The sequence below is a fragment of the Loxodonta africana genome, chromosome 25, assembly GCF_030014295.1.
Source record: "Loxodonta africana isolate mLoxAfr1 chromosome 25, mLoxAfr1.hap2, whole genome shotgun sequence".
Lineage (NCBI taxonomy): Eukaryota > Metazoa > Chordata > Mammalia > Proboscidea > Elephantidae > Loxodonta > Loxodonta africana.
In genome coordinates, this window is record NC_087366.1 from 55,620,765 (window position 1) to 55,633,072 (window position 12,308).

At 37.8% G+C, this 12,308-nt stretch overlaps 1 protein-coding gene across 3 annotated transcripts in view; it reads right to left on the minus strand.

Moving 5' to 3' along the window:
* Positions 1–12,308, minus strand: part of MARK1 (microtubule affinity regulating kinase 1) — a 150,164-nt gene that overhangs the window by 43,614 nt on the left and 94,242 nt on the right. For all 3 annotated transcript variants that reach the window (XM_023538706.2, XM_023538704.2, XM_010599421.3), the window contains exon 7: positions 9,421–9,477. In XM_023538706.2, the coding sequence (XP_023394474.2) occupies positions 9,421–9,477 (57 nt within the window). The remainder of the gene's footprint in view (positions 1–9,420; positions 9,478–12,308) is intronic.

Consider the following 12,308-nt stretch of genomic DNA (forward strand, 5'->3'; position numbering starts at 1 on the left):
GGAATATAGGAAGGATGCTTGCTAACATGAATTCTTGTCACTTGGAGGTCCTAAAAAGCATAGGATGATAGAAAAGACAAAAGCGTAAGGAACAGAAATGAAGAAACAAAACTATCCATACTGAAAAAATGTACTAGAACTAAAAGGAGATCAACAAGGTTACTAGATATAAAATAATTATACGAAAACAATTACGTTACTAGACAACACAGCCAACAAAGAATACATTTAAAATAATACCATTTTCATGATGGAATACTACGTAACTCATTCTATGAAGCCACCATATCCCTGATACCAAAACCAGGTAAAGACACCACAAAAAAAGAAAACTACAGACCTATATCCCTCATGAACATAGATGCAAAAATCCTCAACAAAGTTCTAGCCAATAGAATTCAACAACATATCAAAAAAATAATCCACCACGACCAAGTGGGATTTATACCAGGTATGCGAGGCTGGTTTAATTTTAGAAAAACCATTAATGTAATCCACCATATAAATAAAACAAAAGACAAAAACCACATGATCTTATCAATTGATGCAGAAAAGGCATTTGACAAAGTCCAACACCCATTTATGATAAAAACTCTCACCAAAATAGGAATTGAAGGAAAATTCCTCAACATAACAAAGGGCATCTACACAAAGCCAACAGCCAACATCACCCTAAATGGAGTGAGCCTGAAAGCATTTCCCTTGAGAACGGGAACCAGACAAGGATGCCCTTTATCATCACTCTTATTCAACATTGTGCTAGAGGTCCTAGCCAGAGCAATTAGGCTAGACAAAGAAATAAAGGGCATCCAGATTGGCAGGAGGAAGTCAAATTATCTCTATTTGCAGATGACATGATCTTATACACAGAAAACCCTAAGGAATCCTCCAGAAAACTACTGAAACTAATAGAAGAGTTTGGCAGAGTCTCAGGTTATAAGATAAACATACAAAAATCACTTGGATTCCTCTACATCAACAAAAAGAACACCAAAGAGGAAATCACCAAATCAATACCATTCACAGTAGCCACCAAGAAGATAAAATACTTAGGAATAATTCTTACCAAAGATGTAAAAGGCCTATATAAAGAAAACTACAAAGTACTACTACAAGAAACTAAAAAGGACCTACATAAGTGGAAAAACATACCTTGCTCATGGATAGGAAGACTTAACATAGTAAAAATGTCTATTCTACCAAAAGCCATCTATACATACAATGCACTTCTGATCCAAATTCCAATGACATTTTTTAATGTGATGGAGAAACAAATCACCAACTTCATATGGAAGGGAAAGAAGCCCCGGATAAGTGAAGCATTACTGAAAAAGAAGAAGGAAATGGGAGGCCTCACTCTACCTGATTTTAGAACATATTATACAGCCACAGTAGTCAAAACAGCCTGGTACTGGTACAACAACAGGCACATAGACCAATGGAACAGAATAGAGAACCCAGATATAAATCCATCCACATATGAGCAGCTGATATTTGACAAAGGCCCAGTGTCAGTTAATTGGGGAAAAGATAGTCTTTTTAACAAATGGTGCTGGCATAACTGGATATCCATTTGCAAAAAAATGAAACAGGACCCATACCTCACACCATGCACAAAAACTAACTCCAAGTGGATCAAAGACCTAAACATAAAGACTAAAACGATAAAGATCATGGAAGAAAAAACAGGGACAACGTTAGGAGCCCTAATACAAGGCATAAACAGAATACAAAACATTACCAAAAATGACAAAGAGAAACCAGATAACTGGGAGCTCCTAAAAATCAAATACCTATGCTCATCTAAAGATTTCACCAAAAGAGTAAAAAGACCACCTACAGATTGGGAAAGAATTTTCAGCTATGACATCTCCGACCAGCACCTGATCTCTAAAATCTATATGATTCTGTTAAAACTCAACCACAAAAAGACAAACGAGCCAATCAAAAAGTGGGCAAAGGATATGAACATGCACTTCACTAAAGAAGATATTCAGGCAGCTAACAGATACATGAGAAAATGCTCTCTATCATTAGCCATTAGAGAAATGCAAATTAAAACTACAATGAGATTCCATCTCACTCCAACAAGGCTGGCATTAATCCAAAAAACACAAAATAATATATGTTGGAGAGGCTGAAGAACACCAAGGTCACATGATAACTATGACCCCAAGAGACAGAAAGGGCCCCATGAACCAGAGACTTACATCATCCTGAGACCAAAAGAACTAGATGGTGCCCGGCCACAACCGATGACTGCCCTGGCAGGAAGCACAACAGAGAACCCCTGAGGGAGCAGGAGAACGGTGGGATGCAGACCCCAAATTCTCATAAAAAGACCAGACTTAATGGTCTGACTGATACTAGAAGAATCATGGCGGTCATGGTCCCCAAACCTTCTGTTGGCCCAGGACAGGAACCATTCCTGAAGACAACTCATCAGACATGGAAGGGACTGGACAATGGGTTGGAGAGAGATGCTGAAGAAGAGTGAGCTACTTGTATCAGGTGGACACTTGAGACTGTGTTGGTATCTCCCGTCTGGAGGGGAGATAGGAGGGTAGAGAGGGTTAGAAACTGGCAAAATTGTCACGAAAGGAGAGACTGGAAGGAGGGAGTGGGCTGACTCATTAGGGGGAGAGTAAGTGGGAGTATGGAGTAAGGTGTATATAAGCTTCTATGTGACAGACTGACTTGATTTGTAAACTTTCACTTAAAGCACAATAAAAATTATTTAAAAAAAATACCATTTTCAATCACAACAAAAATCTAAAAATATCCAAGAACAAATCTAATTAACAATGTCTGAGCTTGACAGAATAATACAAAACATCACTGAAAGAAACAAAAGGCCTAAATCAATAGAAAGATATACCATGTTTATAGATGGTGTGACTCAATATCACAAAGAAGGTAATTTCCTCTAGTTAACTCATAATTCAATGTATTTCAAAATGAAATTCCAACAGGGTGTCTTACAGAAATTGACCACCTAATAATAAAACCCACATTGAAGTATAAAGAATCAAGAATAGTCAAAATCTATTTGAACAATAATAATAACGAGGGAAGAATCATCACATAAGATATAAAAACTTAATGGACAGCTACTGTTGGAATGACAAAAAGATCAATGGGAAAAAAGGAAGTTTGGAAAGAGACCCAGATATTCATGGGAGCTTTGTATGTGAAAGTGACGGCAGTTAGAGCCACCAGAGAAAGGATGGTTCAATAAATGCTCTTGGGACAATTAGCTACCTGTATGCAAAAGGATTAACTATAAACAAAAATACATCTGTATTATTATAAATGCCATGATGATATACGCTACTTGCAAAAAAAAAAATCAAATCTCACAGAAGTATGTAAAGTAAGATGCGAAAGTTCTCCCCACTCCATTGTCAGATGTCTCTGCGGGAATCACTTTTTTCTATGCATATAAAACAGACATGCCCATTTACATATATATAAGCTCACTTAAAATGCCACTATATAATATACACTATTCTGTATTTTTTTTTTTTTTTGCAATAAAATATCATAGATGTCTTTCCACATCACTACATGTACATATTACTCCTTTTTAGGGAAGCTCTAGTATCCCTTAGTATAAATATTCAATAATGTACCTAAACCTCTACTGATGGACCTTTAAGTTTTTCACATCTTTTTCTTGGGCTGACACTCAGGCTCACTGCAAGGCTGGCTAATTGTTGAAGGAGGGCCCTGATACAAAACCAATTTACAAAGATTTGAAGAGGTTCCCCTCACCCCAATATTCAAGGAAATTTCTGGCAAAACACTAGGTGAACACAAGGTAAGGAATGGCAACTCCAATGTCCACAAACATCCAGGAAAGTCCCATTTCCATCAAGTCATTTCCAAATCATAGTGACCTCACAGGATGGAGCAGAACTGCCCCACAGGGTTTTCAAGGAGTGGCTGATGGATTCGAACTACTAATCTTTTGGTTAGCAGCTGAGCTCTTAACCACTGCACCACTAGGGTTCCAAACATTTGACTAACTGACACTAAATAAGAACCGTATGTATCTGGTCCAACATACTGATCACTGGAGTCCCAGGAGAGAGAAAAGCACAGATAGAATATTCAAAGAAATGATGGCCAAAAACTCCTAATTTTATGAAAGACACGAATCTATACATCCAAGAAGCTAAATGAACTCAAAGCAGAAAAAACTGAAAGAGATCCATGCCAAGACACATAATAACCAAACTCTCAAAAACCAAACATAAAAAGAAAATCTTGAAAGCAGCAAGAGAGAAACAAATCGTCATGTACAAGAGAGCCTCAATAAGATTAAACACTGACTTCTCCTCAGAAACTATGGAGGCCAGAAAGCAGTGGGATAGACATATGTAAAGTGAGTGCTGAAAGAACACAACCACCAACCAAGTAATGTATATCTGGGAAAACTGTCCTTTAAAAATAAGGGTAAAAATAGGACATTCCCAGAAAATCAAAAGGTGGGAGACTTAGTTACCACAAGACCTGCCCTACAGGTAATGCTAAAGGGAGTCCTTCAGGTTAAAAATGAAAGAACACTAGACAATAACTTGAAGTCTTATAAAGAAAATAAGATCTTCAGTAAAGGTAATTTCATCGGTAAACATAAAGGTCAGTGATACAGTATTTTTGGTTTGTAACTCTACTTTTTATGGTCTACATGACTTAGAAGACAAGTGCACAAAAATAAGTATAAATCTGGTTACTGGGCACACGATGCATAAAGATGTAATCTGTGACAACAACATAAAGGTAGGAAGAGTGGTATAGGAACAGTGTTAGCATCCTATTGAGAAGATAAGTTGCTATCAATTAAAGTCAGTTGTTATAAATATGTTAAATGTAACCCCCATGATAACAACAAAGAAAATATCTAAAACATATAAACAAAAGGAATCAAAATGGATGACTCGGAAAAAAATCAACAAAACGCAGAAGTAGGCAGTATTGGAGGAAATGTAGAACAAAAATGTTATAAGTTACACAGAGAACAGCAAAATGGCAGAAGGAAGTCCCTCCTTAGTGATAATTACTTTAAATGTATTAAACTTTCTTTAAAAAAAAAAAACAGAGATTGGCAGAATGAAAAGGAAACATAATCCAACTATATGCTATACATAAGAGACCCACTTTAGATCCAAAGACACAAACAGGTTGAGAGTGAAACGATGGGAAAAAATATTCCATGAAAATAGGAACCAGAAGTGAGTGCGAGTGCCTATGTTAGCATTAAGAAATAGATGTTAAGCCAAAATCCGTGACAAGACTGAGAAGGACATTATGGAACGATTAAAACAGTCAATTCATCAAGAAGATATAACCATTATAAATATATACGTGCACCTAACAACAGAGCACAAAATGTATGAATGTAAACACTGACAGAATCAAATGACTTGAGTAACTTCATAAATGAACAATATCATTAATATCACATGCAAGAAAATCTTTGTTGAAGATAATTCAAAAATGGTTGAAGCAGTACATCGACAGGGAACTGCCAGAAATTCAAGCTGGATTCAGAAGAGGACGTGGAATGAGGGGTATCACTGCTGATGGCAGATGGATCGTGGCTGAAAGCAAAGAATACTAAAAAGATGTTTAAACGCACTGCCATCCACTCGATTCTGACTCACAGTGACCCCGCAGGGTTTCCAAGGCTGTAAATCTCTACACAAGCAGCCTGACACATCTTTCTCCTGAGGAGCTGCTGGTTAGGAGTTGAACACTGCACCACCAGGGTTCTGAGAAAGATGTTTACTTGACTATACAAAGGCATTCAATTGTGTGGATCACAACAAATTAAGGATAACATTGTGAAGAATGGGAATTCTAGAACACTTTTTTGTGCTCATGTGGAACCTGTACATAGATCAAAGGCATCCTCAGAACAGAGTAAAGGAATACTAAGTGATTTAAAATCAGAAAAGGTGTGGTTTAGGGTTGTATCCTTTCACCATATACCTATTCAATCTGTATGTTGAGCAAATAATCCGAGAAGGTGGACTACATGAAGAATGGGGCATCAGGATTGGAGGAAGACTCATTAACAACCTGAATTACGCAGATGGTACAACCTTGCTTGCTGAAAGTGAAGAGGAGTTGAAGCACTTACTGATGAAGATCAAAGACTACAGCCTTCATTATGAATTGCACCTCAATGTAAAGAAAATAAAAATCCTCATTAAGTGGACCAATAAGCAGCACCATGATAAACAGAGAAACGAATGAAGTTATCAAGGATCTCATTTTACTTAGCTCCACAATCAATGCCCATGGAAGCAGCAGTCAAGAAATCAAACAACATATTACATTGGGTAAATCTGCTGCAAAAGACCTCTTTCAAGGGTTAAAAAATAAAGATGTCACTTTGAGAACTAAGGTGCATCCAAGCCAAGCCATTGTATCTTCAATCTTGCTGTGTGCATGCAAAAGCCGGGCAATTTATAAGGAAGGCCGAAGAACTGATGTCTTCGAGTTGTGGCGTTAGTGAAGAATAGTGAATCTACCGTGGACTGCCAGAAGAAGGAACAAATTTGCCTTGGAAGAGGTATAACCAGAATGCTCCTTAGAAGTGAGGATGGCGAGACTTTGGACATGCTACCAGGAGGGACCAGTCCCTGGAAAAGGACATCATGCTTGGTAAAGTAGAGGGTCAGCAAAAAAGAGGAAGACCCTCAGTGAGACGGACTGACACAGTGGCTGCAACGATGGGCTCAAACACCAGTGACTGTGAGGATGGCGCAGGACCAGGCAGCGTTCTGTTCTGCTGTACAGAGGGCCAGACTTGGACTGACTTGATGGCACCAAACAACAACAACACAAACCAGGTCGGCCTAACAAATCTATAGAACACTCTAGCCAACAACAACAGAACGCACGTTCTTCCCAAGTGCAAATGGATCATGGTCTAGGACAGATCATATTTTAGGTCACAGAACAAGTAAGACATTTTAGAAGCCTGAAATCATGCCAACTATATTCTCTGACTAAAATGGAATGAAAACAGAAATAAGCAATAGAAGGAAAACTGGAAATTTCACAAACATGTGAAAATTAAACAACGTACTATTAAACAACCCATGGGTCAAAGAGAAATCCCAAAGGAAATTAGAAAATACTTTGAAATGAATGAAAATGAAAGCACAACATACCAAAACCTATGGAATGCTGCAAAGGAAATGCTCAGAGGGAAAGTTTTAGCTGTAATTGCTACTTTAAAAATGAAGAAATATTTCAAATCAATAACCTTGAGGAATTGGAAAAAGAAGAACAGACTAGGCTCAAAGCTAAAAGGAGGGAAGAAAAGATTAGAGTGGAGATAAATGAAATAGAGAACAGAAAAACAATAGGATCAACAAAACAAAAAGTTGGTTCTTTGAAAGATCAACAAAATCAACACCTTTAGCCAGACTGAAAAGGAAAGAAAGAGAAGATGCAAATAGCTAAAATAAGAAACAAAAGTGAGGACATCACTACCAATCATATAGATAAAAAAACAATTTAAAAAGAATTCTTAGTTATCTAGAGCTGTTACAACAAAAATACCACAAGCGGGTGGCTTTAACAAACTTATTTTCTCACAGTTAGGTGGCTGGAAGTGGGAATTAGGGTGCCTGCCCTAAGGGAAGGCTTTCTCTCCCCATTAGCTCTATAGGAAGGTCCTTATCTCTTTTCAGCTTCTGTTCCTTAGAGATCTTCATGAGACTTGGCATCTATCTCCCTCCATCTCTGCTTGCTTCTTTGTGCCTATCTGCTCCTTGTATATCTCAAAGGTGACTGACTTAAGACCCAGACTACACTGCTATGTCCTCATTAACATAAACAAAACTCAATCTCAAGTGGGATTATAATTATAGGTACAAGGGTTAGGATTCACAACACATATCTTTGGGGGACACAATTCAATCCACAACAAACACTATGAACAACTGTACACAAACAAATTAGATAACCTAGATGAAACGGGAAAATTTATAGAAATACACAAAGTACATAACTCTACTCAAAGGAGTAACAGAAAATGCCAACAGGCCAAGTAAAAGTGAAAAGACTGAATCAGTAATCAAAACCCTTTCAACAAGGAAAAATCTAGGACCAGATGGCTTCACTGGTGAATTCTACCAAACATTTAAAGAAGAACTAACACAATCCTCAAACTCTTCCAAAAAAAGAAGAGGGAACACTTCTAACTTATTCTATGAGGCCAACATGACCCTGGTACCAAGGCCAGATAAAGACACCACAAGGTAACAAAACTGTAGGCCAATATAGATGCAAAAATCCTCAACAAATACTAGCAAACCAAATCCAGCAGCATATTAAATAGATTATATACCATGACAAAGTGGGTGGCTCAACATAAGAAAATCAATCAATGTAATACATCACATCAACAGAACAAAGGCCAAGAACCACATGATCATCTCAATTGGCACAGAAGAGAAATCTGACAAAATCCAACACCTTTTCATGATAAAAATGCTTAGTGAACTAGGAATAGAAGGGAAATTCCTCAATATGATAAAGGGTATTTATGAAAAACACAAACTAACATCATACTCAATGGTAAAAAACTGAAATCTTGCCCTCTAGGATCAGGAACAAGACCAAGACACCCACTTTCACCACTACTACTCATCACTGTACTGGACGTCCCAATCAGAGCAATTCTGCAAGAAAAAGAAAGAAAAGGCATCCAAGTGGGAAAGGAAGAAGTAAAACTATTTCTATTCCCAGAAGACATAATCCTATTGCAGAAAATCCCAGGAATCTATAAGAAACTTACAAGAGCTAATGAATTCTGTAAAGTTGCAGGATACAAGAGGAACACTAAAAAATCACTTGTGCTTTTATATAGCAGCAACGAGTAATTCAAAAAGGAAATTAAGAAAAGAATCCCATTTACAACAGCATCTAAAGGAATAAAATACTTACGAATAAATTTAACCAGAGGTGAAAGACGTGTAAACTGAACACTATAAAACACTGCTGAAAGAAATTAACCCAGAATACCTTAATAAACGAAGGAGCCCTGGTGGTGCAGTGGTTAAGAGCTACAGCTGCTAACCAAAAAGTCAGTGGTTCGAATCCACCAGCTGCTCCTTGGAAACCCTATGGGGCAGTTCTACTCTGTCCTATAGAATCGCTGTGAGTCGGAATCAACTCAGTGGCAATGGGGTTTTGGGTGGTTATACAACACGGTGAATATAATTAGTGTCACTAAATCGTACACTGAAAATGATTAAGATGGCCTTTTTTATATTTATGTTTTACCAAAATAAAATTATTAACAACTAATTACCTTGTACTGTACCTGATACACTTAAGCAACCAAAAGGGACAGCATCTGTTAGTAAGAATGCTTTTGGAACAAAACCAGCTGCTTACCTTAAGATCCCGGTGAACAATGTACTTCTGATGACAATACTGTACAGCAGATACAATCTGAAATAAATTTGGATAAAAATTCAAATTGATTTTATGTTATAAGCATCCAATTTTTCCTCAACATGATCTCCAATTAGATAGTTAACAAATTGTAAGGTGATAATTTCTCTATTCCTTTAATTCAGAAAACTATACCTATAACAGGTAAAGTGAATAAAAACTTGCGCTCTTCAATGCAGAAAATGTAGAAAAGTAATATTCTCTTGCAAAAAGAGGCTAAACTATGTCCTTGTCAGAGTTTGTGTGGACTTTTTACGTGTTGCTATTGTATTTCTCTGCTTACATGATCAAATGGTATAATCTGTAGCTTTGGTCAAATGATTTAGTCCAGGGTTAGAATAAAAGCTTTGGCACCCATGAATCAGTATTTCAAGATAGCTGGCTTGAGTTCTAAAATTAAAACTCTATTCTAGGAATTACATCCGCCAAGTTCAAAGCATGCTGCTTTGGTGAAGCCAATTTACACAGAACTTCTCAACATCCTGTATCTGCTCACACTAAACAGACAAAAGAGAAGAATTTTTTTGAGCCTTAAAAAGAAAAGAGGGACTAATGAAATTTAATCTGACACCTGCTTGGGCAAAGTATTTCACTTCTATTAAGTAGATTTTGTATGTGGCCACATTTTCTAACCATTACCTAGGGCTCTTTGGAGACACGGGCCAAAGAGGGAGGGAACTAGCAATTTAAGGGCCAGAAATACAAATGAGAAATAGACATAAGCAAATCTCTAATAGTTATGTTCTTAACAATGAGGAGTCATTCTGTACATTTAAATTGTGACAGCAATCAATTAAGAGTTATTTTGTGCATATAATATCCGATATATAGGAGGCCAGCCCTTTTAATGCACAGCAGAACGTTCAGTTCTGTGGATTCAGTTAAACATAAACACAGTTTGAATGCTGAATGTTGGTTAGGCATTTACAAATGGAAACAGAAATGAGATTTTTTTAAAGTCTAGGGGTGATGTAAAAGTATGACCATGTAACAGGAATATGGATTAAAAAGAAAAGAACTTCAAAGTGGTAAAAGTAAAACTGGTATTTCGGTATTATAAAATTATTCAAACGTGTATCAAAAATGGTTCAAAGACAGGAGACATGAATTCAAAACAAAATCATCGCACAATGAGTAATACGTAATTTAATTAAATATTCATTTCAACTTGCTAAGTGCAAGAAAATGTGCTCGTTGTGGGGGAATACGAAGATAAACACTATATGGACTTTGCCCGCAAGGAGCTACAATCTAATTAGGAAGAGAAAACACGACTGTAGTGAACTATAAAACAAGCAGAATGACAGAGGCAGAGGTACACCGTAGTAAGGAATCATAAAAAATAAAGAATAATTTCACTTGGAAATGTTTCCTGGAGTAGGAGCTATTTCATCTGAACTATCCTTGAAGGACACCAGAAAAACCAAACCCACTGAATCCGACTCATAGTGACCCTACAGGACAGAATACAACTGCCCATAGGGTTTCCAAGGCTGTAAATCTGTATGGAAGCAGACTGCCACATCTTTCTCTCATGGAGCGACTGGTGGGTTTGAACTGCTGACCTTTTGGCTAGTGGCCAAGTGCTTAAACACTGTGCCACCAGGGCTCCTTCCCTTGATGGATAGTAATCTTTTAAAACGTGAAAATTTGGGGCTAGGAGGTGAGGGTAAGGTGGTGAAATGCATTAACAATGACGGAACACAGTATATTCGAGGAACAGTGGCAATGTAGGTGGGAAAATGATGGTAGGGGAGTTAAACCTCAATAAAGAGATTGGTGAAAGACAAACCAAGCAGGTACTGCCGAACCACTAAACATTTTTAGCCAGGTGATTGCGAACGATTATGATCAATGTGAAGCGTGAGTCTCCAACATACAGCTGAAGCTAATGAATATCTGTAGTACTGGTTTTCTTGAACTAAGTGTTTCGAAATTCTAAAATACAATTTTGGTTAAACACATTAAAATATGCTCGTTAGCCAAGTGTTACATAAATTTTTATGTACATATTAATATATTTTACTAAGCAAACAATAAAAAAGTTGCCGTCGAGTCCATTTTGACTCATAGGGACCCTACAGGACAGAGCAGAACTGCCCCACAGCGTTTCCAAGGAGCGGCTGGTGGATTTGTAGCAGGTGCAGGTCTTAACCACTGTACCACTGGGGCTCCAACACGGGTTATGTTCACATTACAAGGGTATCTTTGTATCATGGATGGCAGAAATTTGCTGGTTATGATAGTACCTTTTACAAGTCACTTGCCTGGAGTGACACAGTGAAGGTATATGATCACCAGAGGTCATCATCTTACATCAGACAGAATGTCCTCTAGGAGACCAGTTCTACAGGTACTTCTGCAATCACCAATGTCCTCAGCCAAAGCTTTAAGACCGGAAAGGCGGTTCAAGAGAACCCTCTGTATTCAGCACGCATTCTCTTCAAACTCCGTGACCTCTGAGCTAGTGGCCAAAAGCGGTGGTTTACACTACTCCTCCACTTGCCTAGCAGTGCACAATTTTCTGCCACGAAAGAGAAGTTCTGGCATATTTTGCTTCTCACCCACTGCAGGAATCCCCATTCACAAGCCCAAATGTTACTGCGTCATTGTATGGCCAGACGCTCCCGGCTCTAAACATTCTGTACCTCCGTAAATGGGAATTGGGAACATTCTCTAATCCGTTACAGATTTTGAAAAGTGATTTACCACCAGCCCTGCAGTGAACTGAAGACCACAAGGTCACTGTTTTGCTGTAAGGTGCAGCTGTTGGGGCTACTCTGTAATTCCTTAGAAATCCTCATGTTTTAAACAGTAGCCCTGACACT